Source organism: Cololabis saira, chromosome 20, assembly GCF_033807715.1.
Source record: "Cololabis saira isolate AMF1-May2022 chromosome 20, fColSai1.1, whole genome shotgun sequence".
Lineage (NCBI taxonomy): Eukaryota > Metazoa > Chordata > Actinopteri > Beloniformes > Belonidae > Cololabis > Cololabis saira.
In genome coordinates this window covers 7392088-7418920 of record NC_084606.1, presented here as the reverse complement: position 1 = coordinate 7418920, position 26833 = coordinate 7392088, and the positions used below count along the sequence as shown (strand labels likewise).

The window sequence follows — 26833 nt, the reverse complement described above, 5'->3', positions numbered from 1 at the left end:
TACAGGTGAACTTCTTTTGTCTCGCAGTCGCACATTAATTCTTTTCCTCCGCCCCCTGTTTTGTTTACATTCTCCCTGGTCCCTCCTTTTATGTCACAACGCAATGAACTGTGGGTAATTCCCTTTCCAAAAGTCTGCGGAGATGCAGACTTACGGTAATTGAGCAGTAAGGGCTCAAAATGTCTGCCGGGAGCCCTCGCGCACTTAACCACTTGAGGAATGGGACAGCCCTAAACCCTTATGCAAGTCGCGGGAGCGCGCACGTAAGTGTGCGAGTCTGTGAGGGTGGAGATTGGAATTCAGCCTTTGATTTTTATTTCACCAAGACACAGACATGTATCAGTACACTCGGCAGCTCTGTGTCACCCGTCTCAGCCCCCGCTGGTGTGCAGCTGCTCCTTAAGTACCCAGGCAGGATGGAGAGATTGATTGTGCCCAATCAGCTGAACCAGGCCCGCGCCACCTGTGTGCTGCTCCCCCGCAGACCACGCCCAATCCTCCACCCTGCCACAAAGACCAACCTCCATGTGCAGCTTTTGGAGAAGAAATAAAATTAAGTGTTCATTTCATGATATTTGAGCATTAAAGTCTTTCAGTGTGGAGATCTTAAACTTTTACTCAGATATCTAACACCTGTCTTGTGATCCAAGAAAAATCTGAGATTGTGTAATAAATAAATCTACAGGGTTTGTTCAACATTTGCAAAGTTATGGCAATACATTTTAGTTTTCAAATGTACAAGTTTTTCACAAGAATTTTCAAACATTTTAAAAATATTTTTATTGTAAATGAAAATTGTATTTCTGCTTCCTTCAAAAGGTTTTCCATTTCTAAAGTCAGATATTGAGGTTTTTCTTGTACCTTTGTTTTTGGTGTTGGTTCATAAATGTCTTCTTTCCTTCCTACAGTTCCACTTCATCTAACATCAACAGAATAAACGTGAAGGTTTACTCTGTTAGCTTGAATTTGAACTTTATTTTCTCACATTTAACTTGTTTCCATCTCATCCATCTGCATGTCCTCAGATCACCTCAGCTTTGTTTCTGCAGCTTTACTTGTCGTCCTCAGACTCAGACCTCTTCCTGTTTGTGTCTCCATCTCTGCAGGTGCCGAGGCGGAGAGTCCAGATGCTTCTGAGAGTTTTCCTCTGCCACATGAGTACGACATCAGCTCATGTCCCATCAACTACTATGGGAAGAAATACACCACTCTCTACGTGAGTAGGATGAAGATGATTTTGGCACTTTTTAATCCTCCACCTGCTGGCGTCCAGATTTAACAAGCAGATAACAGTGGGAATGTAAAGATCGTAACTGTTGCTAAGGAAACTAGTTCAAGTTACATAAGAACAATAAAAGTAGTTGTAGCACTTGTACTTAGAAAACTGCAAAGGAGTATAGGCTACTATGACCTAGCTTCTCAGGAGCAAGAAAGAATATGGTTATAGTAAAGGACTGACAATTTTATGAGCGTAACAAAACACAATAATAATTCCGTTCTAACACTTGTTCAGTTCTTATTGTACTGGTAAGTGTTCTTTTGTGGTTTCTTGTGCTGTTCCGTGTCTCTCATGTACACTACTAGGTATAACGTAGGTATAAGTGTAGGTGTATTTCCTTAGCTGGAAAATCCAAGTTCAAGATGATCTCCCTGTCAATCCCTGCAGCAGCTGGCCAGTCTACTAACAGGAATCTCCAAAGCATCGTCCGTGGGTCTGGCTAGTCATCATATCTGAAGACTTCTCTCATACGATTGAATGGTCTCAAAAAAGCCAGTCTACACAAATTGTGCAGACAAAACAAATAAAAATGACTTAAATCACCTGTTTCCACTCATGTAAAAGTCGCCTAAAACGCCTATCCAAGTTATACCCAAAGTAAATTGAAAGTTGTTCTTGAACCGTTTGAAGTACATGGATGGTTTTGATCTCTTTTGAAAGGTAACACTCTGAAGGTTTTCCCCCACTGTCAGAATCATAGAATTGAGTAATCTAAGTTTGAACACACTGAAATAGAAGGTTTTTATTTTGGCCGGAAATTTGTTTTGTAATAAGATGGCAAATGAGTGAATCTGTGACTTATTAGCTGGAAAACACAATGAGACCACAGCAGGAAGCCTTATCTAGTGCAATTTCATATATATATATTATCATATATTTGATAACAATACCACAAAGATCGGATCGGACTGCTCTGAACTATTATTTTCTGATCTCCGATCAAAACCGATAGGGGCATTATCGGGCCAATACCGATCAGTTGCCGATCAATCGGTGCATCTCTAGTGGCAAGGGAAGATTCAGTCTCCAAAAATGGGCAACGAACAGTCGGTCTGTGTTGATGTCAATCCCAAGTGACATTAGAGTGACAGAGATGAAAGAACTGGATTTGGACACAGATCAGCTTCCTGTTGAAAGAGCGCTTGGATCTAAATGGTGTGTTGAGTCTGATATGTTCATGTTCAGGACTTCAGTGCAGGAACGGCAGCAAACTAGGAGAGGAATTTTGTCTGTGGTGAGCTCGCTGTATGATCCGCTAGGATTTTTGGCTCCTTTCACCATGTCAAGTTAATGTTGCAGGAGCTCTGTAGAAGAAACCTGATGTGGGATGAACAAATTCAGTCCTCCTTCTCCAAGCAATGGTCTGATTGGCTGAGTGGTCTTCAAAAGATGAGTGCATTCACAGTTGAACGCTGTATCAAACCTCATGACTTTGGCACATTTGTGACAGCGCAAATCCATCATTTTTCTGATGCAAGTCAAGCTGGTTATGGAACAGTGTCTTACTTGAGAATGGAAGATGGTGATAAAGTGCACGTGGGATTTCTTGTGGGGAAAGCCAGAGTTTCTCCCCTGAAGCGCGAGTGGATGCCATGTTGCGAAAGGAGCTACAGTGGCAGCTGGAGAGGTCGATGTTTTGGACTGATAGCACGACCATCCTCAAGTACATCTGTAATGAAACTAGCATTTCCACACCTTCGTTGCCAACAGAGTCTCTGTTATTAGAGAAGCTACGGATGTTGGTCAGTGGAAGTATGTGAGCACGAAGATCAATCCTGCAGATGAAGCATCACGTGGATTGACTGCTGAGGAGCTTCTTACAAATGGAAGATGGATTAAAGGCCCGGAGTTCCTCCGTCTGTCAGAGAGTGAGTGGCCTGTGCCTGATTTTGAGCCAGCTTTGATTCCTGCTGATGACCCGGAGGTCAAAAAAGAACTAGCATTGTATGCCATCATTAAGCACTCAGAAGATCCCACAGAATGCCTCATTCATTTTTTCCCATCTTGGAGGAGACTTAAATCATCTGTTGCCTGGTTCCTTGAGCTTAAAAGAGTTATTTTGCTTTTGAGCCAAAAGAGAAAGGAGTTTAAGGCTGCTGAGAGTGACAAGGAAACAGGAGCTAAAAATTCTGTGGAACAGAAACTTCAGAGCTTCATGGCCACACTTCAAAGGAGGATTTTGACCCCGGAAAATTATGATGAGGCCCATTGTACAAGCTGGATCCAATACTGGAGGACGGCATTCTCAGAGTTGGGGGTCACCTTCATAAATTTGCATTACCATCAGAAATCAAGCATCCTGGTATCCTTTCAAAAGATCTGCATTTTTCCCAGCTTATTCTGTGTCATATCCATCAACACGCTGGCAGAAATCACATGTTGCACCGGCTTCGACAGAGATATTGGATCATTAATGCCAATTCTGCTGCAAGGAGGACGATTACAGAATGTACCGTGTGCAAACGGTACAGAGGAAAACTTGGTGAGCAGAAGATGGCAGACTTACCAGAGGAGAGAGTCATGCCAGACAAGGCTCCTTTTACAGATGTTGGAGTGGATTATTTTGTCCCCCTGGAGGTCAAGAGAGGAGGAAGCCTTGTGAAAAGGTATGGAGTGCTGTTTACCTGCCTCACCAGTCGTGCAGAGCACCTGGAGGTGGCACACACACTTGATACACATTCTTGTATTAATGCTGTGCGGAGATTTGTTTGCAGAAGAGGCCCTGTGTCAAGCATGAGGTCTGATAACGGCACAAACTTAATTGGAGCCAACAAAGAGTTTAAGCAAAGTCTTGCTGCTTTGAATGAAGAGAAGATTCAAGACAGCAGGCGTTGGATGATGAGGCCCGGCAGACGCTGTTTTGTGAGGTGGAGGCAATGCTGAACGACGGACCCATCTCAAAAGTTTCTGATGACCCGAAAGACCTCGAGGCCCTAACACCCAATCATATTCTGTTGCTAAAAGGAAAACTCATCTTCCCACCAGGACTCTTTGGGCAGAATGATCTGTACACAAGGAGAAGATGGAGACAAGTTAAGTACATTGGAGAACTCTTTTGGAAAAGATGGATATCTGAGTACTTACTTGTGATACAGGAAAGACAAAGGTGGACGAGGCTGAAAAGAAACTTCTCTTCAGGAGATATTGTCATCATCGCTGATGCTACAGATCCCAGAAGATCTTGGATGATGGGCCGAGTTCTGAGTACCAAGTCTGATGCCAAAGGATTGGTCCGTTCTGTGTGCCTTCAAACTAAGACTGCTGTTTTGGAGCGGCCTATAACGAAGATCTGCCTGCTCCTGGAGGCCACGGCTTAGGATCAAATACATTATTCTCTCTTTCTCCCTTACTACTCCATCCTCTGTCTGGTTGTTTTGTTCACAGCTTAAATTTTTTAATTTATACAGATAATCTCCACATGAAATTATTTTAGAATTTTTTTAAACATGAATTTTCTCAAGTCTTAACTCGTCATAAAATTACAGCATTCATCTTTTTAACTTGTACTCAATTTTTGAACACATCCAATATGAAATGATATGAACATAAAGTATTTTAACTAACATCATGAATTCAACAAGTTCCAAAATACTACAATGTTATATGGTGCTAATATGAGCAACTCACTAACTAATGGCCTTCCTAACCGACTGCCACGCAAGGTCTTAGCGAAGAGAGTTCCGTCAGTATGTAACACGTTATCCAGCCCCGTCAATGTAAGCGATTCGCTCAGCAATACTGCACCATACAGCACTCTCTCCTGCACACTTTATCGTCTCTTCTATCCTTTTTCTTTATTATTTCCCCTGTACCCATTACTCCTTACTGTTCACATGCATAGACAGTCTCCTTCTTTTTCTTTTTCCCACCTGCTTGTTAATAACATCACTCACATCACTCCGGGTCCTGCCGAGGATCAAAAACAGGACTTGTGCAGCGTTAACCCTTTAATGTCCATACACTTTTAGTGGGTGGGTTGCATAGTTTTTACTGTAAATGCTGATTCATCAATTCTTTTGTAACATCATGGATTCAGAGTTGAAACCACATCTCATTAGAGATTAAAGATGCTCAAACCGCCGCATGCACATATTTCTACCCATGGTGATCCTGCAATCACCACGCATATATTCAACTCCACAAAACTACAACAATCTCCCCTCACATCAGCCGGAGGCGTGTCCTTCAATTATCAACATGTTTGAAAGTAAATCTCTGACTTGCAGGACTGTTCCGTTTTGTGTTCAGCAGACATGGATCAAATTAGTCTCTGCAGGAAACTTTAAGACAAAACTTCTTGATTTGATTTTTGTCTTTGATTTTCAACAGGTTAGCACGGACAATGACTTAATTTATATCAGCTTCAAGGACTACTACGAACCAGGAACCTTCTACGACCATCTGGATGCTACTTACGGACCTGGAAATGTTACTCTTCAAATTTCACCACGTGATGTTGCTATTGAGACCGTAGTACTGAACACAATATCCACTATGAAAGGAAATATGAGCTGCTCTGTGCAAATGAGTTATGTGTCTGGATTTGGTGATTCGGTAAGTATTGTTGTTTGGTTAAAACTTTTATCACACTTGTTAAATATTTTTAGTTTCCACTGTTTAATATTTAAACAAAGCTAAAAAGAAGAAACTGTGTGACCTGCTTCCTGAAACACTTCAGATCAAACTCTCTCTTCACTTGTTACAGATAACTGTGTCTCTTGTGCAATACGGGACCCAAACAGCTCTGGGAATTCAGACCAATGCCACCGACCGGGGTTCTTATTATGTGAGTTGTGTGAATAAACAGTTTCACAGTCTTTTAAATGATGCAATGAAAAACACGTGAATATTTAGGTCTAATCTAAAATTGACTCAGATTTATTTGGTGTTCTTTCCACTGCAGTTAATATGAGATCATAACAAATTAATTTCTGAATGAAATTAAAACTTTTGTCTCTTCTCATCTTCATTTGTCTCAAATCTGTTGATTCAGCTTCATGGTTGTGATTAATTGATTGTGTTTGTTCCCGTTTAGTACGTTACTCCTTATGTCAACGGAGAAGCTGAGATTAGTATATCCGTTATTGGAAGCTCCGACATGATGTTCAGCATCGACTTCATAGACATCAGTGGATGCAGAACCGATGCAGGTTGGTAAATGTTGCCTCAAAATAACATTTAAGCACTCTGTGAGTCGGATATTTAAAGCAGCACAATGTAACTTTCAGCTTTTGTTGAGTTTGGCGGCTCCTTTGGACAAAAGAGGTAGCGCTTTACCAGAAAGAACACTACGTTTCCCATGAGCACCAGCGCGTACTGCCGGAAAAACTCCTGTCCCGTCGCTGCATTTGATAATGCGCTCTGGTTTTGTTCAACGGCACCTTTTTCCTGTCAAGTTTTTTAGAGGGACTTCGTCATAAATTAGTAGTCCAAAATACTTACTGACAAAATGAAAAAAAAACTTTATAACCTGTGAATAACTGAATGTTTTGCAGATCAGCCCTGCACAATTTTACAGGTCTCAGGAAAAATAGTAGAAATGTTCTATACATTTTCTTTGCATTGCATTCTTTCCTCTAATGCTGTAATTCCATTCAATTGTATTATTATTTTATAAAGCTTCCTCATTACCAATTACACAATTTTATGATTACTATTATTATTCTGTGTGTTGTTGATATTGTCAGTAATTTTAGAATTACCAAAACCCAAGACGAATGTGAAAACATTCTAATTTTTATTCTTATTGAACATAGAACTCTACAATTACATTTGTATCATAACAATTCTGTCTCTTGTTTTATCCCCATAAATCCCCATCGGTCGGACATCCCTCCTCGTCTTCCAGCTCACGCCAGCGAATGAACGCCGGTGTCGTTCCAAAAAGTGATTGCCTGTCAGAATCTGATTTCTCCCCTGAAAATGGGCATTTTCACCTGCCAAAAATTGATTGAAGGCCAAATACAGTTAATGAAAGGTTGTTTCTACCTAAATATGATTTGATCTCATTCTTGAGCTTCATAATCTGAAAATCTGACGTTTAAACGCTATCGCTCAACGGGCTGCTGTGCGCGCTCCCGCGGCCAGAAATCACATTCTGGCAGGCAATCACTTTTTGGCACGACACCGGGCCAATGTTTATTCTTGTTCGGGCATTTAGCTTGTTACTCTCCCTCTTTCTTTTTTCGCCTCCTCCAATAAAACTTTTATTTTCTTTGGATTTTCCGCTGCTTCGGCCATGATACCAGATCTGCGTTTAGCTCAACACCAGCTTCTGCTTAGCTCTGCACTCCACGCCCCATCCATTTTCGTCTCGACTACGAATCGGGAAGGAGGGGGAAGTGACGTATGCCGTAAAGCAGTCAAAGCCGAAAAAAATTGTAGTTTTTTAGTGTGGAAGGGTTCCTACCATGCACCTCAAAGTTACATAGTGCCAGTGAAGGCGATACAGACCCCTCAGACCATGACAGAGGTTCATTAAACCTGTTGGAAGTCGATGTACCATCACAATGACTCTGGAAATATTATATTAAAGTGGAAAAGTTACAGCTGCTTTAATATTGTTGGTTAGTTTGCTGGTTTCCGCTCTGCTCACAGCACAGAAACAGCCCTGGTGAGAGTCACAAGCGACCTTCTGGTCACAGCTGATGCGGCTCCCCCTGTCTTCTCATTCTCCTGGACCTATCTGCAGCATTTGACACAGTTGACCATGACATACTCCTAAACCGGCTTCATCACACCATTGCTCTCTCCGGCACAGCCCTCAACTGGTTCAAGTCATACCTTACAAATCGAACAGAACGCATATCCCTTGGTAACTCCCAATCCAAACCCCCATACATACCTGTGGGGTCCCCCAGGGGTCTGTGCTCGGCCCCACTCTCTTCACCCTCTACTTTCTTCCCCTTGGCCAAGTCATCAGCCGGCATGGAATTTCATTCCACTGTTATGCTGATGACACACAACTTTATGTCACAGCTACAGCTGCAGCCCTGTCACCAGTGTCATCCTCTTCACAACTCACTATCTGTCTGGAGGAAATAAAGGCGTGGGTGGAGCAAAATTTCCTTCAACTGAAAAGCTTCAAAACAGAGGCAATCATGGTTGGCACCCCCTCACCAGACCCAGTCATCCTCCATAACCAGAATCACCTTCTCTGGCCACAACATTCCCCTCTCTTCATCTGTCACCAACCTTGGTGTCAAAATGGACCCCCAACTCTCCTTCGATTCCCACATCAATCACCTCTGCAAGATCTCCTTCTACCGCCTTCACAACAGCGGCGTCCATTCAGTCGAAGCTAAGGTACGGCAAGGTTACGAGTCACAGAACTATAGAGTATCAATCAACACGCCCAGCAAATACTCATCACAGAAGTCTGCTATGTAGCTTATCTGTGTGGTCAAGAAAACTGGAACTTTTTCAAATGCAGTCTCGCTCACACTGCAAAAACTCAAAATCTTACCAGGAATATTTGTCTTATTTCTAGTTAAAATGTCTCATTTTTAGTCATTTTTAGTCTCATTACACTTAAAACAAAAGTCATCGCCAGAAAAATAACTTATTTGACCATTTTCACCTGTTTCAAGTAAATTTTCAATTGAAATAAGTAGAAAAATCTGCCAGTGGAACAAGATTTATCTTCTCATTACAAGCAAAAAAAAATTCTACTTATTTTAAGTGAAAATCTACTTGAAACAGATGAAAATTGTTGTTTTTTGAGTTTTTGAGTCTTGTCTTAAATGTAATGAGATTTTTCTGACTAAAAATTTGACATTTTAACTAGAAATAAGACAAATATTCTTGTTAAGATTTTGAGTTTTTGCAGTGTAATAACTAGTGAAATTGATCATGCTGTTCTGATTTGCATTTGTAGTTATTCTATATGTATTAAATAATAGAATAATCAATTCAAATAGACAGAGTAATTCCATAAATGTATTTAAAAAACAAACATTTACATTTTCCCTTGAAGCCGAGGTGTGGCGGCTGCCGTACCTTGCCATACCCAATTGACGCCCCTGCTTCGCAACATCGCCAAACTCCATCCCACCCTCACCCTTTCCAGATGTGGAAAAGCTGGTCCACGCCTTTGTCTCCTCCCGACTGGACTACTGTAACGCACTTCTCATCGGGATCCCCGGAAAGAGGCTCTAGAGGCTCCAATACATCCAAAACTCTGGAGCTAGGATCCTGATGAGAGTGCTGAAACACGACCATATCACCCCCATTCTTCACTCACTCACTGGCTTCCTGTCTCCACCAGGGTTGAATATAATGCCCCCCCCCTACACACTCCCTCCGCTCTTCCCAAACTAACCGCCTCCATGTTCCCGGAACCAGGGCCACCACAAACTATGGACAATTTTAAAAGAGGACTAAAAACCTTTCTTTTTAGTAAAGCATTTTATCGCTAAACAATGCTGCTGTTTTTTTGTCCTAGTTGCTGTTTTTAAATTGTTTTAGTCTCTTTTTACCTTTGTCTTTACTTTTTTTATCTCTTATCTTGATTTTATTTTATTTCTGCTTCCTTTTTAATTATAAAACTGTAGCACTTTGAGATTCGCAGTAATGTAAAGTGCATTATAAATCAAATGTATTATTATGATTATTATGATTATTATTATTATTATTATTATTATTATTATAATAATAATAATAATAATAATAATTATTATTATTATTATTATTATTATTATTATTATTATTATTATTATTATTATTATTATTATTATTATTATTATAATAATAATAATAATAATAATAATAATTATTATTATTATTATTGTTATTATTATTATATATATTATATTATTATTATATTATTATTATAATAATATTATTATAATAATATATATTATAATAATATAATATAATATAATTATATTATTATATTATATATATTATATTATTATAATAATGATTATGATTATGATTATTATTATTATTATTATTATTACTATTATTATTATGATTATTATTATTATTATTATTACTATTATTATTATTATTATTATTAGTATTATTATTATAATAATTATTATTATTATAATTATAATAATTATGATTATTATTATTATTATTATTATTATTATTATTATTATTATTATTATTATTATTATTATTATTATTATTATTATTATTATTATTATCATTAGTTTGTGTTTTCATCCGGAGAGCTTTTTTAGATTAATGCAAACATCCCTTTTCTCCTCAGGTGTTTTTATCAGCCCCGGAGTGGAAGAGTACGATTCTAAAACCTGTGAACATTACTATTGCAGTAATGACAGCGTCTTATCAGTTGAAGGTTGTGGTGAAAATCAGCAATGTGATGGTAATGGCGGGTAAGTATGCTGACTGTGAACTAAAATCAAATCTTCTTCAGCAGAGATTCAGTGAGCATCGTAATCTCTTTAGAAGACACTATTGTGGTGAAGCAGCAGCAGATGGAGGTGTTGGTTGATCTCATCAGTGAGTTCAACCTCTGAAGAGAACGAGATCAGTAGACAGGGAAGATAGATGATTCCCACAAGTACCTTCAATAAACACTTGAATGATTTAGGAACAAATAAAGTACTTTCTGCGTATATACTAGGGGTGGGCAAAAATATTGATATGGCAATATATCGCGATGCTTTTCCAGGCGATTCAATATCGATATTCAAAATTTGAATATCGATTTTTTTTTTTTTATCCCCGATTTTTTCCCCATTCTATCACCCAGTGCTCCTACCTAAGTGACAGTCCTGGGCATTGCCACTCTCTACCAACCCTGGGAGGGCCCTGCACTGAGCTCAGGTTTTATTTCACGTTTTATTTCATTTTATAATTTATTTTTTATATAACACAATTGCCTGTCCTTAAAAAATGAAAAATAATGGACAGAGGTTTATTTATTTATGGATTTATATCTATACTGACTGATCACTGTGCCTGTCCTTTGTTTTAGTACCATCTTTCTTGTGTTTATTATCATTTGCCACATAATTAAAGCAACCTCATACTAAATTTAATGTTAATTTCATATGATGTAAATAATATGAAAAACATATACAAATATGTTGTAACTTTAGCTTGTATAGTTATAATAAAACATTGTTTTGACTCAGTTTGTCCCATGAATTGTCACTATAATCTGATGAACGTGCAACTCGGATTTTAAGATCCATCACTATCATCTGATGTACATATATACAACTTGGATTTTAAGATGTGTAATGCATTTTAAAATGTTTCGGTGAACTATGTAGAATATAATAATCGGGATATCGCATAATCGGGATATCGCAATGTGTATCGTATCGTGGCTCAAGTATCGTGATGTGTATCGTATCGTGAGGTCCTTCCCAATACCCACCCCTAGTATATACTGTAAAGCTGCTGATGGTCCCTGTTTTCAGGGAGATAGAACCTCCTGGTGGACACGTCCCTCAACAGCAGCTCATGATGTTTGTGCTCGTTCTCCATCAGTTGCATCCCGAACAACATCTGCACTTTGACCGGACCCACTGTGATCAACGTCCACGGCGCCCTCAGCGCTGTGGAGGATCGCTGCACGTACACTCTGATGTCACATGATGAAGACCTCTCAGGATTTGAAATTCTGGCCAGCTACAAGGACCGACGTCGCACAGATGTGAGCTTTCTGGACAGTGTAACACTGCGACATGGTGTTGAGGTTCTCCTGGAACAAAGCGGGAGAGTCAAGGTGAGCTGTTTACAAGCACAGTCCTGGATCCAGAGCAAGGTTTTTATCAAAAATCCTCCTCATGTTCTCTGCTCTCATCGTTCCACACGGTCCCATTAGAACAGGGGTCGGCAACCCGAAATGTTGAAAGAGCCATATTGGACCAAAAATGCAAAAAACAAATATGTCTGGAGCCGCAAAAAATTAAAAGTCTTTTATAAGCCTTAGAATGAAGGCAACACATGCTGCATGTAGCTATATTAGTTATAACTAGGGGAAGATATTTTTTTTTCATTATGCACTTCGAGAAAAAAGTCGAAATGTTGAGAAAAAAGTCGAAATGTCGAGAAAAAAGTTGAAATGTCGAGATTAATGTTGAAGTACAATCTCGAGAAAAAAGTCGAAATGTTGAGGAAAAAGTCAAAATTTCGAGAAAAAAGTCAAAATTTCGAGGAAAAGTCAAAATGTTGAGAAAAAGTTGAAATGTCGAGGAAATAGTCAAAATTTCGACAAAAAAGTTGAAATGTTGAGATTACAAAGGAAAGGAAACAGGAAGAAAAAAAAGAAAAAGAAGAAGAAAAAAAAAGGTCAAACATTTTTAAAGAAGCTCCAGGAGCCACTAGGGCGGCGCTAAAGAGCCGCATGCGGCTCTAGAGCCGCGGGTTGCCGATCCCTGCATTAGAACCACATTTGTGAACTCATTTGTGTCCTTCACCTTTCACCTGCAGGTGAACGGTTCACTGGTGAGTCTCAACACCTCATTCCAGGACTTTGATGGTGTTGAACTCTCCAAGAACCAAGCTGGAGTCACTGCCAAGCTGCTGCTGGGACCTGGGGTAGAAGTGACTGTGTTCTTTGATGGAAACACTGCACAGCTGCAAACTACAGACATTTGGCGTAGGTGGCTCAGTTGGTAGAGCGTTCGCCCATGAAACTGAAGGTCAGTGGTTCGAGTCCTAGTTCCTCCTGTGTTCTTGGGCAAGACACTGAATCCCCAGTTGCTCCCGGTTGTCAGGCCAGTGCGTGTGGGTGAACTTCTACTGTGTAAAGCGCTTTGGGGCTGTAGGAGTACAGCTGGAAAGCGCTATATAAGTGTAGGCATTTACTATTTTACAGGTATCAAGTTAAACGTGTCATTCAGGATATATGGTTTACTTTAGTGAGTCTGAATGTTCGTGCTCTTCTGACACGTTCTTTCCTGAACTATTTCAGGAGCTGGTTATTATCCATCAGGTGGTTTGTGCGGAGACTCCGACACATCTTCAAGCATCAAGACCAATTCCAGAAGGTACCATCTCATCACAAACTCAGTGTCTCTCCGACCGACTCTGATGCTGTCTGATCAATGATTCGCAGAAATACAGTGTGTGTGGTATGAAAACAACCAGAACTGAGGCGGTCCTGATTTCCTGGTGTTTGTCGCCCCCTAGCTGTCAGACTCGGCACCCAGAAACCAGTGTCCTGACAGTCGACTGTGACGCGATGTCTGAACGGAGAGCAGATTCTTCCAGACAACGGGACACTCGGCCTATGTGAAGATCTGATCTACATTTCCTATTAATCTCCTGTTGGGTCATGTGACATCAGATGGAAGATAAACCTCACATTCTCTCTCGTCTTCTCTGTTGGAGCAGCTGCAGCATCCTGATGGAAGAACCCTTCACCTCCTGTCACGCCGACATCACCCCAGAGCCCTACATAAGTGTCTGCATTAAAACCATGTGTAACTATCCTGATGAGGACGGCCTCATGTGTCAGTTCCTGGAGGCCTACGCCAGAGCCTGCAGCCTGGTGAACATCACACTGGGGGAATGGAGGTCCATTGTGAAGTGCTGTAAGACTCAGCCATCTGCATCAAAACTCATATCCGTCTTCTTCCTTTTATTCATGTTATATTTAGTAACGTGCACGTGTTAGAACTAACATTGTGCCCCCTGCAGCTCCGCCTCAGATCTTTTGTGAAGACAGTCCCTGCAGTGATCATGAGTTCTGTGGACTGGTCAGCGATACCCCCACCTGCCTCTGTAGAGCCATTTTTGCCTCCAGTTACAGAAGTTCAGGCGCTCTGGGTAATGCAGCTTTTATAACGACCAAACAGGAGCGAGGGATTGGAGAACAACATTTAACTGTTCTTTTAACGCAATATTCTCATGTTCAGGTGATCCGACGGTCTGCACAGGTGACTCTGCTTCAGTCTCTCTGGTGGGTTGCCTCCTGGCGGAGAAAGGTGTCAACTACTCCGCCTTGCACCTCAACGACCCGTTGTGCACTGGTGAGGTGGACGAGGAGAGCCACATGGTGACATTCAGCTTTGACAACGACAACTGTGGGACGGTGGTGGCGGTGGGTTCTCTCCTCCACCTCTTTACTGTCCACAGTCTCCTCCAGCCATAGCTGGGCTTCTTCTCTGGCTCCTCCACTTTAGGATCTACAGATGTTTGCAGTCATGTTGGTTGTCTGTTCAACACATTTAGGGACCTGTACAACTTTAACATTCAAGCTGAGCTACAAAAATAAACCCAGATACAGTAACTGACATAAATCCTGCTAACGCTAGCTACGCTACCACAACAATGTACGAGGGCCTTTTGAGATAAAAACAAAGTTTGGTTGAAAAAATTCTGGATTTATAAACAGGAAAACACTCTTAGATCCCAAACAGACGACACATCTGAGGAATAATTTGGGTGTTTCAAAGTGCAGTTCTCTAATGTTTGCATTTAGCTGTCTACAAATAAACCAGGGCCCTCATTTATCAATCGTGCGTAGAAAAGGTCCTAAATTCTCTCGTAGGAGTGAAATTTAGAATGTGTGTAAGTACAAAAAAATCCGGATTAACGTGCGGACACCTGTCGTACGCACATCAGTGATGATAAATCCCACCTGTTCTAAACTGCCGTGCTCGTGCACGGTTACCGTCATTTGCATACAGAAACGCCTCCAATTGACCATATATGGAGCAACAACAGCTCCCACTTGGAGGTTTACAAACTTTATTGAACAAAATTCTGTAGGGTTTACAACAAAAGGCAAATGAAACAAAATAATCAATTATCTACAGACATTCAACATTTGTGGGGGTTGAGAGCAAAAAAAAAAAAAGATACATTTACTGACAAGCTATGGGAAGTGTATTAATAAAAATTAAGAAACAAAGACATTGTTTCATATAAGCTTTTGGCAATATCGTTTTTTTCACGGATCAGTTTTAGAGACGCTACAGTTTACATTCATTTTTCAGTTGTACAATGGAGGGGTTTTCTGTTATTCCATTTGCATTTATGTATGTGATATTTAGCTTGTAAAATAATTATGTTGACCATGTTTGATATATTTCTTGGAAGATTATCCATAAATTAAGATTTGGTTGGAGTCAAAAACTCCTGCTTGGAGGTGCAAACACCAATAAGCTGTTCTGCAGAATAAATGAGTCGTGCGTTCAGGCCACCGGGCAACGACGGGCAAAAGAGACATATCGCAGATTATTTGTGCATTGATTGAATGAAATCCTTTCATGTTCACGTAACTGAATTCATTATGTGATGGTGCTTTTATGGCAATGTGGCTGCAATCTAGCTCCAATTATGTTTGGGAATCCGGCGTTGGCATGAAATCCTCGTTTAATTTCGACTTGGTGATGTGTGTATGGAAACTGGGTGTAAATTATGGCCAGATAAATTATTGCATCCAACACTGCCGGCATGATTTTGCTTAGTGTCGGCTGCGAAATGCCGCATATGTCAAAATGTTCCGGTGGCAAAAAATCCCAGGGTGGACAGGAGCTGGATGTGACTGGGATGGCTTGCGTTTTGTCTCTCGCTCCATTATAGTTTGTAAATCACACCATAAATCCATCAGAATGTTTTTGGGGAAACGCTACCTGCTGAGCAGCCACTCCGTGCTCTCACTGAACAGATCAGTGCGCTCTTTGAAAACGCGCTCCCTCGGAGCGCAAATCCTCCAACACTGCATGATAAGCCATGGCACTTGTATTTTCTTTTCAGGTCGTCCTGCCAAAGCTGTCTTTTATAGCTTGTCACACCAATTATTCAAAATGTCTAAATTACTAATAAAACTTCACATGTAAAGTTTGAGAGACTCTTTTAATGGGTTCTATTTGTAGTTTCACTGTTCTACCACTAGGTTTTGTGTGTACGCATGGTCGGAGCTGTGCGTATATTTACACGTGTTTCTGCGCACAGGTACATGTTGATAAATACCATACTTTGCGTGGGAATGCTCGTACGCACGCTTTACACACAGATCTGTGCGTACGAACGATTGATAAATGAGGGCCCAGGTTCTTACTTTTGTTAAATACTGAATATGTAAATTAAATGGGAGCTCAGGGGCCCTCTAGTGGCTGCAGGTGGCTTCTACATCTGTGTCGTTACATACAGGTAGAAGCGGCTCCAAGTTCATTACAGACTGTTAACAGATAGATGAACACAACATGACGGAGGTGGAAACATAAATGAGCCCCTTCACTCAAACATCTGAATGTGATCCTGCAGGAAGAAGACGGCCAAGTGGTGCACACGAACACCATCAGAACCCAGACCAGCCCCTCCTCCGATGTCATCACTCGCCACAGCCAGTTCCAGATTGACGTCTCCTGCGTCTTCCCTCAACCAGAAATCAGAACTATGGGCATCATAATCAAGGACAGGTGTGTTGTGGCTGTTGGTTCAGTTCTACTTCTGTTGTCGGCTGGTTTGTGAGGCCGACGGGCTGACGTTGTGCTTGTGTTTGCTCTGCAGCTCCGTCTCCCAGGAGGTCACAACTGAGGCTTTTAATTACACTGTGATGATGAACGCCTACATGGACGCCGAACGCACACAAGCTGTGGACTCCGACACCGTGCTGCTGCTGGACCAGAGGATCTGGGTGGAGCTGACGAGCGACGGGCTGGATGCAAACTTGATCGCCATGGTGACCGACTCCTGCTGGGCCACCGGCCAGCAAATGTCCAATAGCAGTGTGGAATACATCTTGATCCAGGACGGGTGAGTCGTGTTCTGAAGAGGCAGCTGCTGCGCTGAGACTCTCTTGGGGCAGATTCATGGACGATCTTTCTGCTCGCTGTTGGCCACTGCTGACCAAAGGGTGTTTTCTTGTTTTTGGACAGCTGTGCAAACGACGCCGACCCGACGGTGCAGGTGGAGGGAAACGGAGAAGGAACTTCCAGCTATTTCTCTTTCAGCATATTTGAGTTCACAGACAGCTCTGGTGAGATCTACCTGCACTGCCAACTCCACCTGTGCGTCAAAGACAACAACAACAACTGCGTGCCGGTACGCCTCGCTGCAAAGCTTCTTAACTTGGTGGTTTAATTCTGCTTAAATGCCAGACTGAACCAGACTGTGTCTTGAAACTGTGAATTACGCTCCAACTACGGTCATCTGGGGGGTTTTCCACTGACGGGGGAGCTGGATCCCCTTTCAGATGATTACTCAATTTAATTCCATTCAATTCAATTTTATTTATATAGCGTCTAAACAGGGTTGTCGGACTCCAGTCCTTGAGGGCCGGTGTCCCTGCAGGTTTTAGATGTTTCCCTGCTTCATTGCACAATGATACAAGTGACTGTGTCATCAACAGAACTATCCAGACTTTGATGACAAGCTGGTGACGATGATTAATTAGAATCAGGTGTGTTAAAGCAGTGAAACATCTAAAACATGCAGGACACTTCTGGGATTCAGTTTGACACATGTGGTCTAATACAACAAAAGTTGTTTCTAGACGCTTTCCAGAGACCCAGAACATGACCCCCGAGCAGTTATTACATAAACAATGGCAGGTAAAAACTCCCATAGTGGGAGAAAAACCTTAAGCCAAACAGTGGCAAGGAAAAACTCCCCTTTAGGAGGAAGAAACCTTGAGCAGGACCAGGCTCATAAGGGGGAACTCTCCTGCCGAAGGCCAGACTGGGGGGTCGGGGACGTCAACAACACACAGCAGGCAGGTGGAAGCAGCAACGGGATGACCAGGGGTGGGGACCGCAGGCCAGCACGCAGCTCCCGAAGCTCCAGCCCAATCAGCAAGCCCCAGGTTAGGTTCAGGGTCGGGGAAAAGTTGAGAAGGGGCAGGGCCAGAGAGAGGAGTCTTGATGGACAAATCTCTCCCCCGCCTGATCGGGCCGTTACCCTGCCCCTCTCACTCCCACACTGCAGGTTCCGGTGTTCAGAGATGCTCTTCGCCACCGGCAGAGGATGCTGCACCATGTACAAAAGAGAAAAAAGAGACAAAAAGGGAGGAGAAGGGGCCAGCACAAGAAACTACAGGAGCGACTCTAACACACTAGAGTTTACACTACCTAGAGATTTACCAACACCAGCTAGAGGTTTACTAAACACTAACTATAGGCTTTGTAACAGCCCTTGGAATGACGATGCGTGAGATCGACTGATGCATAAGGTCTTTTATTAGTTTCCTCTCAGATGATCCTTATGGCACCGTGAAACTGTTTGTTTTTACAAAAAACACACATATACAAAACAGACATCAAGATACCATTTACACAACGAATTCATAAATCTTTACATTATTAAAACATTCCGTGCATACCTCGCTGCGCTCTCCAAGGAATGCAACTAAATCCATGAATGAATTGCACGCTCCGGTGATTGTCTACAAACAGCCCATGAATGAAACACACACTCCTGCGATTGTCCACAAACAGCCTTCCTAAAACAAACAATAATGCGGCGGCACAAATGTCCGCTTTGTTACACAACAACAGCATTCAAACTCCAAAGAAAAAGAAACAAAATGTTGCCAAACCCCCACAAACAAAGAAATAATCTTACCCGGCCAGAGCGATACGGCACCCAGCCGCAGCTGTCTTAATGAGTGTGTAAACTACAGCTCACCTGTGCAGGAAACACTTAAACTCTCGGTGCGCACATACCTTCCGGGCCAGTTTACGTTTATAGAAAAAATAAATCCCATAACACAAACAAAACAAACAAAACAACAAAAAGAAAGCTTTACAACAATCCAGAACAAATTTGCCCCTTTGAATTTACCTTTTTAATTTGTTCTCTTTTTTCCACTTTACCTTTTGGATATTCACACACAACTCACATTATGGCCTTTTACATTTATTTATTTTTTTATTAAACAGAAGGGTTTTAAGTTTAGTTTTAAAGGTGGAGGTGGTGTCAGCCTCCTTAACCCAGATTGGAAGTTGGTTCCATAGTAATGGTGCCTGATAGCAGAATGCCCACCCTCCAAATCTACATTTGGATATTCTAGGAACTACGAGTAAACCTCCGAGAACGGAGAGCTCTGCGAGGAACATAAGGCACTATCAGGTCTTGCAAATAATGTGGAGCTAAGCCGTTTTGGGCTTTATACGCAAGTAATAAAATTTTAAAATGGATTCTGAATTTTACGGGTAGCCAATGGAGCGACGCTAACACTGGAGAGACGTGGTCTCTCCTGCTAATTCCTGTCAGTACTCGTGCTGCTGCATTCTGGATCAGCTGGAGCCTATTCAGCAAATTACTTGGACATCCTGCTAATAACACATTACAGTAATCTAGTCTAGAAGATACAAACGCATGAACTATTTTTTCTGCATCACTCTGTGAGAGGATTTTCCTAATCTTTGCAATATTACGGAGATGGAAAAATGCTATTTTACAAACCTGATTGACATATGGTTTAAACAACAAATCCTGATCGAAAACAACACCAAGGTTTCTCACAGTTGCACTGGAAGCCATCGCAACACCGTCTAGTCCCTTCCTAAGATGCTCTGGACCAAGAATGATAACCTCTGTTTTATCTAAATTTAGAAGCAAGAAATTTCCGGACATCCAGTCCTTGATGTCGATAAGACATGCCTGAAGTTTAACTAACGGTTCTGTTTCATCCGGCTTCATAGACAAATAGAACTGCGTATCATCAGCATAACAATGAAAGTGTATGCCGTGATTCTGGATTATACTTCCCAATGGCTGCAAGTATAAACTGAACAAGATTACTGGAGACAAATCACTCTGTTACAGATTACAGACTTTTTAAATCAAACATTTAAAGCTGACAGCAGGACAAAAGTAGCAAATCTGCCCAGAAATCAGTTTCACGTCCTGCAGAAAATGATTCAGGTTCCAGCCAAAGACAATAGTTGAAGGATCTGACTCTTTCCTCACAATTCCCCACCAAGTCTTTTCATTTACTCTAACCTTCATCTTATTTCAGATGTTTTTAAAACAAACCCTTTTATACTAAATTCACTTTTATGAACTTTGTCTCCATTTATTTTTCTCCAGATTTCACATGTGAGGTCTGACAACAACTTTTAATTTCTTCCCCGTCACTGCTGATTGTTTTGTTCGTACTTTTAATTTAAATGACTTCATTGTGTTCACCATTAAAGTTGTAGTGAAGGCATCACTGAACACACAAGTGGCTCAGCTGCAACAGATAAAGTCAAACGACCTTCATTCTCCCAAAATCCTGTTTACTGAGGTTGTTCTTGCACTACAGCGCCCCCTAGTGGCAGCAGTGGCTCCTGCGTATTAGTGTATAAGTGGGTCTGAATATTGTTTAATTATCAAGATTCAAAATATACTCACTCACTCGCTCATCTTTTCCCGCTTTATCCGTTCCCGGGTCGCGGGGGCAGCAGCCTCAGCAGGGATGCCCAGACTTCCCTCACCCCAGACACTTCCTCCAGCTCTTCCGGGGGGAGTCCGAGGCGTTCCCAGGCCAGCCGAGAGACATAGTCTCTCCAGCTTGTCCTGGGTCTTCCCCGGGGTCTCCTCCCGGTGGGACATGCCTGGAACACCTCCCTAGGGAGGAGGGACATGCCTGGAACACCTCCCTAGGGAGGAGGGACATGCCTGGAACACCTCCCTAGGGAGGAGGGCCATGCCTGGAACACCTCCCTAGGGAGGCGTCCAGGAGGCATCCGGTACAGATGCCCAAGCCACCTCAGCTGACTCCTCTCAATGTGAAGGAGCAGCGGCTCGACTCCGAGCTCCTCCTGAGTGACCGAACTCCTCACCCTATCGCTAAGGGAGCGTCCAGCCACCCTGCGGAGGAAACTCATCTCGGCCGCTTGTATCCGCGATCTTGTCCTTTCGGTCACTACCCAAAATTCATGACCATAGGTGAGGGTAGGGGCGTAGATTGACCGGTAAATCGAGAGCTTCGCCTTTCGACTCAGCTCCCTCTTCACCACGACGGTCCGGTACATCGACCGCATAACTGCGGACGCTGCACCGATCCGTCTGTCAATCTCACGCTCCATTGTTCCCTCACTCGTGAACAAGACCCCGAGATACTTGAACTCCTCCACCTGAGGCAGGACTTCTCCACCCACCCGGAGAAGGCATGCCACCCTTTTCCGATGGAGAACCATGGCCTCAGTCTTGGAGGTGCTGATTCTCATCCCTTCCGCGTCGCACTCGGCCGCAAACCGCCCCAGCACATGCTGAAGGTACCGGTCTGATGAAGCCAACAGGACAACATCATCTACAAAAAGCAGAGATGAAATCCTGAGGTCCCCAAACCGGATCCCCTCCGGCCCCTGGCTGCGCCTAGAAATCCTGTCCATAAAAATTATGAACAGGACCAGTGACAAAGGGCAGCCCTGCCGGAGTCCAACATGCACCGGGAACAAGTCTGACTTACTGCCGGCAATGTGAACCAGACTCCTGCTTCGATCATACAGAGACCGGACAGCCCTTAGTAGAGGGCCCCGGACTCCATACTCACTGACCCCCCACAGAATGGCACGAGGGACACGGTCAAATGCCTTCTCCAGATCCACAAAACACATGTAGACTGGTTGGGCAAATTCCCATGAACCCTCGAGCACCCTGCGGAGGGTATAGAGCTGGTCCAGTGTTCCGCGACCGGGACGAAAACCGCATTGTTCCTCCTGAATCCGAGGTTCAACTATCGGCCATAATCTCCTCTCCAGTACCCTGGCGTAGACTTTCCCGGGGAGGCTGAGAAGTGTGATCCCCCTGTAGTTGGAACACACTCTCCGCTCCCCCTTTTTAAACAGAGGGTGGTGATTCAAAATATAATAAAAGTTAAACTAGAGGACACAAAAGGCCACGTTTTGTTGTAAGCAGCTTCACTCCAAATAAAAGAATCAATGTTTGTCATCTAAAGTCTCTCCATCTTTAACTTCCAGAATTGTTCTGGGGAAGAGGATAGAACGAGCCAATCTGAATTTTCCCAACATCAATACAGCATGTCAACTGTCAGAGGTAAGGTTCCAGCGTTCATCAGCATGGCATGGATTAAATAGGTGAGTCTCTGCTGGTGATGACATCGTTGTGCAACTTGTAATGATGTTTATTAGGTCCCGAGCACTTACAGTGCGAAGGCCCTATTGTATCTGTAGGAGATGTTCTCGAGGGCCTTTTCGCCCCCCTAAACATTCCCCAAAAGTCACCAAATTTTGCACGCAAGCCAGCCTGGCGAAGAATTTTAATGGTTTGCATTAATGGGCGTGGCCTAATGGCTCAACAGCGCTCCCTAGAAAACTTTGTTCCCCAAGCTCCACAATACGGTTTGACGTACATGCACGAAAATCGGTACACACCTGTATCATGGCGCAACTTAAAGAAAAGTCTCTTGGCGCCATGGACGAAACCGAACAGGAAGTCGGCCATTTTTAATTAATCGTGTAATTTTGGCGCAATTTATGCCACTTCTTCGGCCGTTAATACGGCCCAAACCAGGCCCGGACTGGCCATAGGGAGAACCGGGAGTATTCCCGATGCGCTGGTCTAGGATTGGCCTTCTGGCGTGCTGGCCTGCCGCCTGCGTCTCTCTCTCTGTTCTTTTTACAGGCTGCTGGTGCGCCGCAGCGCCGGCTATCTGACTTTTTTCTTTCTAAGTTAGAGAGCCAGGCCCGGCCAATCAGAGGCCACTCAGGCCAGTAGCATGTGAGGAGGGCAAGATGATTGGTTTGTTTCGATTAACACCCGCCCCAACAGTCCGTATCACCGAACAGACAGCGCGCCGCCGCGTGTCTGTGTGCGTGTAAGCGAGGGGACCGGGAGAGGTGACAGTGCAGAGGCACATAATGCACACCCAGCCGGGTAAAAAAAGAGGGGAAAGGCGGTTGCAGTACACTTTCAGGCTACACAGTGTAAATATGTAGCCTATAAGCCAGTGTTTCTCAATCCTGGTCCTCATGGGCCCCTGTCCTGCATGTTTTAGATGCTACCCTGCTTCAACACACCCTGATACAAGTACCTGTGTCATCAACAGAGTTGTACAGACCTTGATGACAAGCTAATGAGGACCTTTAATTAGAATCAGGTGTGTTGGTGCAGGGAAAAAACATGCAGGACAGGGGCCCACGAGGACCAGGATTGAGAAACACTGCTATAAGCCCTGGCCTTGAAATTAAAATATAAATATATTTAAATATTTTAAAATGACTGATTTACAAGACACTTTATTATAATTATTATTTACTGATTTTGAAATGATTTAATTGTGCAACAAATGGGATAGCCTATAATCATTCATTTATTATGTATATGAATACAAGGCCAAATCAAGTGAGACATAGGCTACACTATCTTCCTGTATGAACTATAGTGTATGAAAAAACACTGTAAGCATATGTTTGCTATTCAAAGGTGGTGATGGTGATGACAGCAGTCCTGCTGCTGCTTCAGGAGAAGGTGGTGATGGTGATGAAAGCACTCCTGCTGCTGCTTATGGAGAAATTACAGAGCAAATGGCAGAAGGTACAGAAGCATTTCTACAGTAGAGCAACAACATGCAAAAGTTGCAGACATATGAACACCACCAGACACGGCCTTTTGACATAAATGGCTCTCATTTGTAATAGTAGCTTTCTTGGGATTACAGCGTTATTCTATTAAGTGATTGTGTTGTTGAATTTTTCTGTCTGTTGCTGACTTGCTGTATCCCAGCACCAACATGAAACCTTGGATTTACTGTAGGATGTGGTTCATTAGTATGGCGATGTGCCACTGAGGCAGTTGATATTCTACATGACATGGCTATTTATGTATAGCTCCAACCTTGACACTACGTATTATATAAAACCTTTATTCTCTTCTCTTAAAGTAGTACCACCACAAATGCAGCAGTAAAGTTACTGTATCTTCCAACCTTAGAAATCACAGTAGGTCCCATATGGGGACTTCTTTGGTGGGTCAACATCTCCACAGTTGAGTCCTGGCCTGAAAATGTCCATGTGACATTAGGGTAAGGGTTTTAGTGGCTATTATTCTTATTGAATGGTTTGACATATAGTCATGGGTGGTGTCATCGGACTCGGTATTGAGTCCTTGACCATCATTGGTGCAAAATAGCCCCACCCCTTCTTCTGATTGGTCGATATTTGATACTCCCTATCCTCTGCTATAACTTTTGAATGGTTTGACATGCAGAATCGTGGGTGGTGTCATCGGACTCGGTTTTGACTCCTTCACCTTAACTGGTGAAAATTAGCCCCGCCCCTTCTTTTGATTGGTCGATATTTGATAGTTCCTATTTTCTGCCTTCTTTTTTGAATGGTTTGACATAGAGAGTCATGGGTGGTGTCATAGGACTTAGTTTTGAGTCCTTGGTTTTTATGGGTGAAAATTGCACGGGCGAGGGCCCGTTCATCGCTGCTTGCAGCTTTAATTCATTTTGTGTTCTGACTTTCAGTGGTGTTTGTGTGCTTCAAGAAGACCAGACTGGCCTGAGCTGTAGAATTAGACAAAATCATGCGTGGTTCAGATAAGATGATTATAATCATTATTGCAGCCTGGCAGTCACAGATCAGGGACAACAAAAGCTTGAGTCACAGACAAGGAAGCTGAGGAAGCTGAGTGATTGAAAAGAAGCCAGAGAGATGTGAAGAAGACCGGAGGGTTTGTAGAAGAGACACGAGTCACATTTTCATCTGACTGTCTTCCCAGGTGATTACTACAGTGATTCCTACGGTGATTCCTACGGTGATTACCACGGTGATTACCACGGTGATTACCACAGTGATACATACTGACTGACAGGCTGCCGACCTCCATCTGGATCCCTGACTCGTGTCTGGTCCTGATCCTGATCACGGACGTGTGAAAGGAAGAGCTCAGATCCTGCTGCTGCCATGACGTTTTTTTAACTCGTAAAGCAAGAAAAAGCAGCAACGAAAGACACAGAATTATGGAAACAGGACCAAACTGTCATCAGACATATGTTACAGACCGTCTCTTATCTCTTTTAGTCGTAATTGGTGAAGGGAAGTGTGTGTGCTACATTTGATTTAAACGAAATCTACATTCTAACATCCAGGTAGAATCAGATATTAATCAGATATGAGATTGATTATCATGTTCTTTAATCAATACCTTCATATTAATAGTTTTCTAAGAAAGTGGTGTTCAGGGTGAAGCTATTAAAAAGGGTAGTAATACAGGTTCTTCTTAGTTTTAGGACACTTTACAGTAAACACAGACAAGTTCATTATAGTCTAATTAAGAATCAGATATTAATCAGATATGAGATTGATTATCATGTCCTATTAATCAATACCTTCATATTAATCAGCTTTTAGAAAGGTGGTGTTCAGGGTGAAACTATTAAAAAGGGTAGTAATACACGTTCTTCTTACTTTTAGGACACTTTACAGTAAACACAGACAAGTTCATTATAGTCTAATTAAGTACAGATCAATTCAGTCCAACAGACTGCAAACAACCACAAACTGTAGAAGTGAGTGTTCTGATGTCCAGGGACAGAGATACTCGCTGCATGAACTGCAAAACTGTCAGCTTCTTAAGGTGGACATACTTTTAGACCGGAAAGATTTAGTGGGGTGTCGTCTGCATAAAATGACATTCATCATTTATTACGGTAAATAGATTTTCTGTTCAGCAATATTTTGATCAGCAACATTAAAGGATGTTTTAATCTGCAGCCATGCAGCGATCATTGAATGATTCATCTGGAACACAAGTTCAGTCCTTCTCAGAAAGGTTCTCAGAGAAACTTCAAGGTGCTTTTTTAGTAGTAGTTTCCCTTTTTTGGTGTTTTGAAACAAGAGTGTCTGTTACAGTTCAGTTGAAGCTGAATCATGTAACTGTTTCTTCATGCTTTTACTTTTCTTTATCATTTTTATTGATTGTTCAGCATCCAAAGACCAAAAAAAGAAATAAAAAGGTGGTGGTAAAATTCAAAGAGTTTTGCTCCTTCTTGTGTTGCCTCTCACATGTTTTCTGTTTTTACATTTATAAATGTTTCATGGAAACCAAATCGCTCCAGAGCCATATATGAAAAGTCCCACCCGACCGAATCAAAAGCCTTCTCCACATCTAATCCCAATATTATGACTTCTAACTGTTTTCTGGTTGTATTTTGTAAGATATGTTATGTGCACCTAATGTTGTCCTGTGTCTGTCTCTGTTTAATTAATCCAGTCTGGTCCTGATGAATTATATCCGGTAGTAGAGAAGTGAAATGGAAGAGCATGTGAAAGTTGTCGGTCCAGTGAATAGGGTATTTACATTTCTAAAATGCCCCGACGGCAGCATTGGTGAAGGTAGACTGATATAAGTTCTTTGTGGAAATCAGAATCAGAATCAGAAAGCCAAGTAGTTTAACACACACAAGGAGTTTGTTGTGGTGATTGGTGCAATACAAAAGAACAAATAATATTAAAAGAAAAAATGTACAACATGTTGGTTTTAAAGTGCCGGAGTAATGAGTCTGTAGGACTCATTACTAAGGATTTTGCTTCCCACCGAAGCAGCATATATAAATAATGATCATAAATAAATGACATAAAATGATCATTTAAAACATGCAGGACAATTGGATCATGAAAGCAATATGGTATTTTAACAACTGTTGTAGGACGTTGAAGAACC

At 42.2% G+C, this 26833-nt stretch overlaps 1 protein-coding gene across 1 annotated transcript; it reads left to right on the top strand.

The window, feature by feature from the left end:
- Positions 1–6324: 6324 nt before the first annotated feature.
- On the top strand, positions 6325–26124 carry LOC133420219 (alpha-tectorin-like). Its single transcript, XM_061709834.1, has 15 exons — positions 6325–6429; positions 10497–10623; positions 11750–11987; positions 12695–12863; positions 13179–13254; positions 13397–13458; positions 13600–13800; positions 13907–14035; positions 14125–14313; positions 16485–16635; positions 16727–16972; positions 17095–17260; positions 22126–22201; positions 23591–23701; positions 24890–26124. The coding sequence occupies exons 1-15, from the start codon at positions 6378–6380 to the stop codon at positions 24973–24975; spliced, it is 2079 nt and encodes a 692-aa protein (XP_061565818.1). The 5' UTR covers positions 6325–6377; the 3' UTR covers positions 24976–26124.
- Positions 26125–26833: the final 709 nt, after the last annotated feature.

Bases quoted from the DNA above. Each gene is read 5' to 3' on its own strand.
- LOC133420219 (XM_061709834.1), top strand. From the start codon at position 6,378: ATGATGTTCAGCATCGACTTCATAGACATCAGTGGATGCAGAACCGAT. The intron at 11,988-12,694 runs GTGAGCTGTTTA...TTTCACCTGCAG, and splicing joins AACAAAGCGGGAGAGTCAAG to GTGAACGGTTCACTGGTGAG. The intron at 14,036-14,124 runs GTAATGCAGCTT...TCTCATGTTCAG, and splicing joins CAGAAGTTCAGGCGCTCTGG to GTGATCCGACGGTCTGCACA.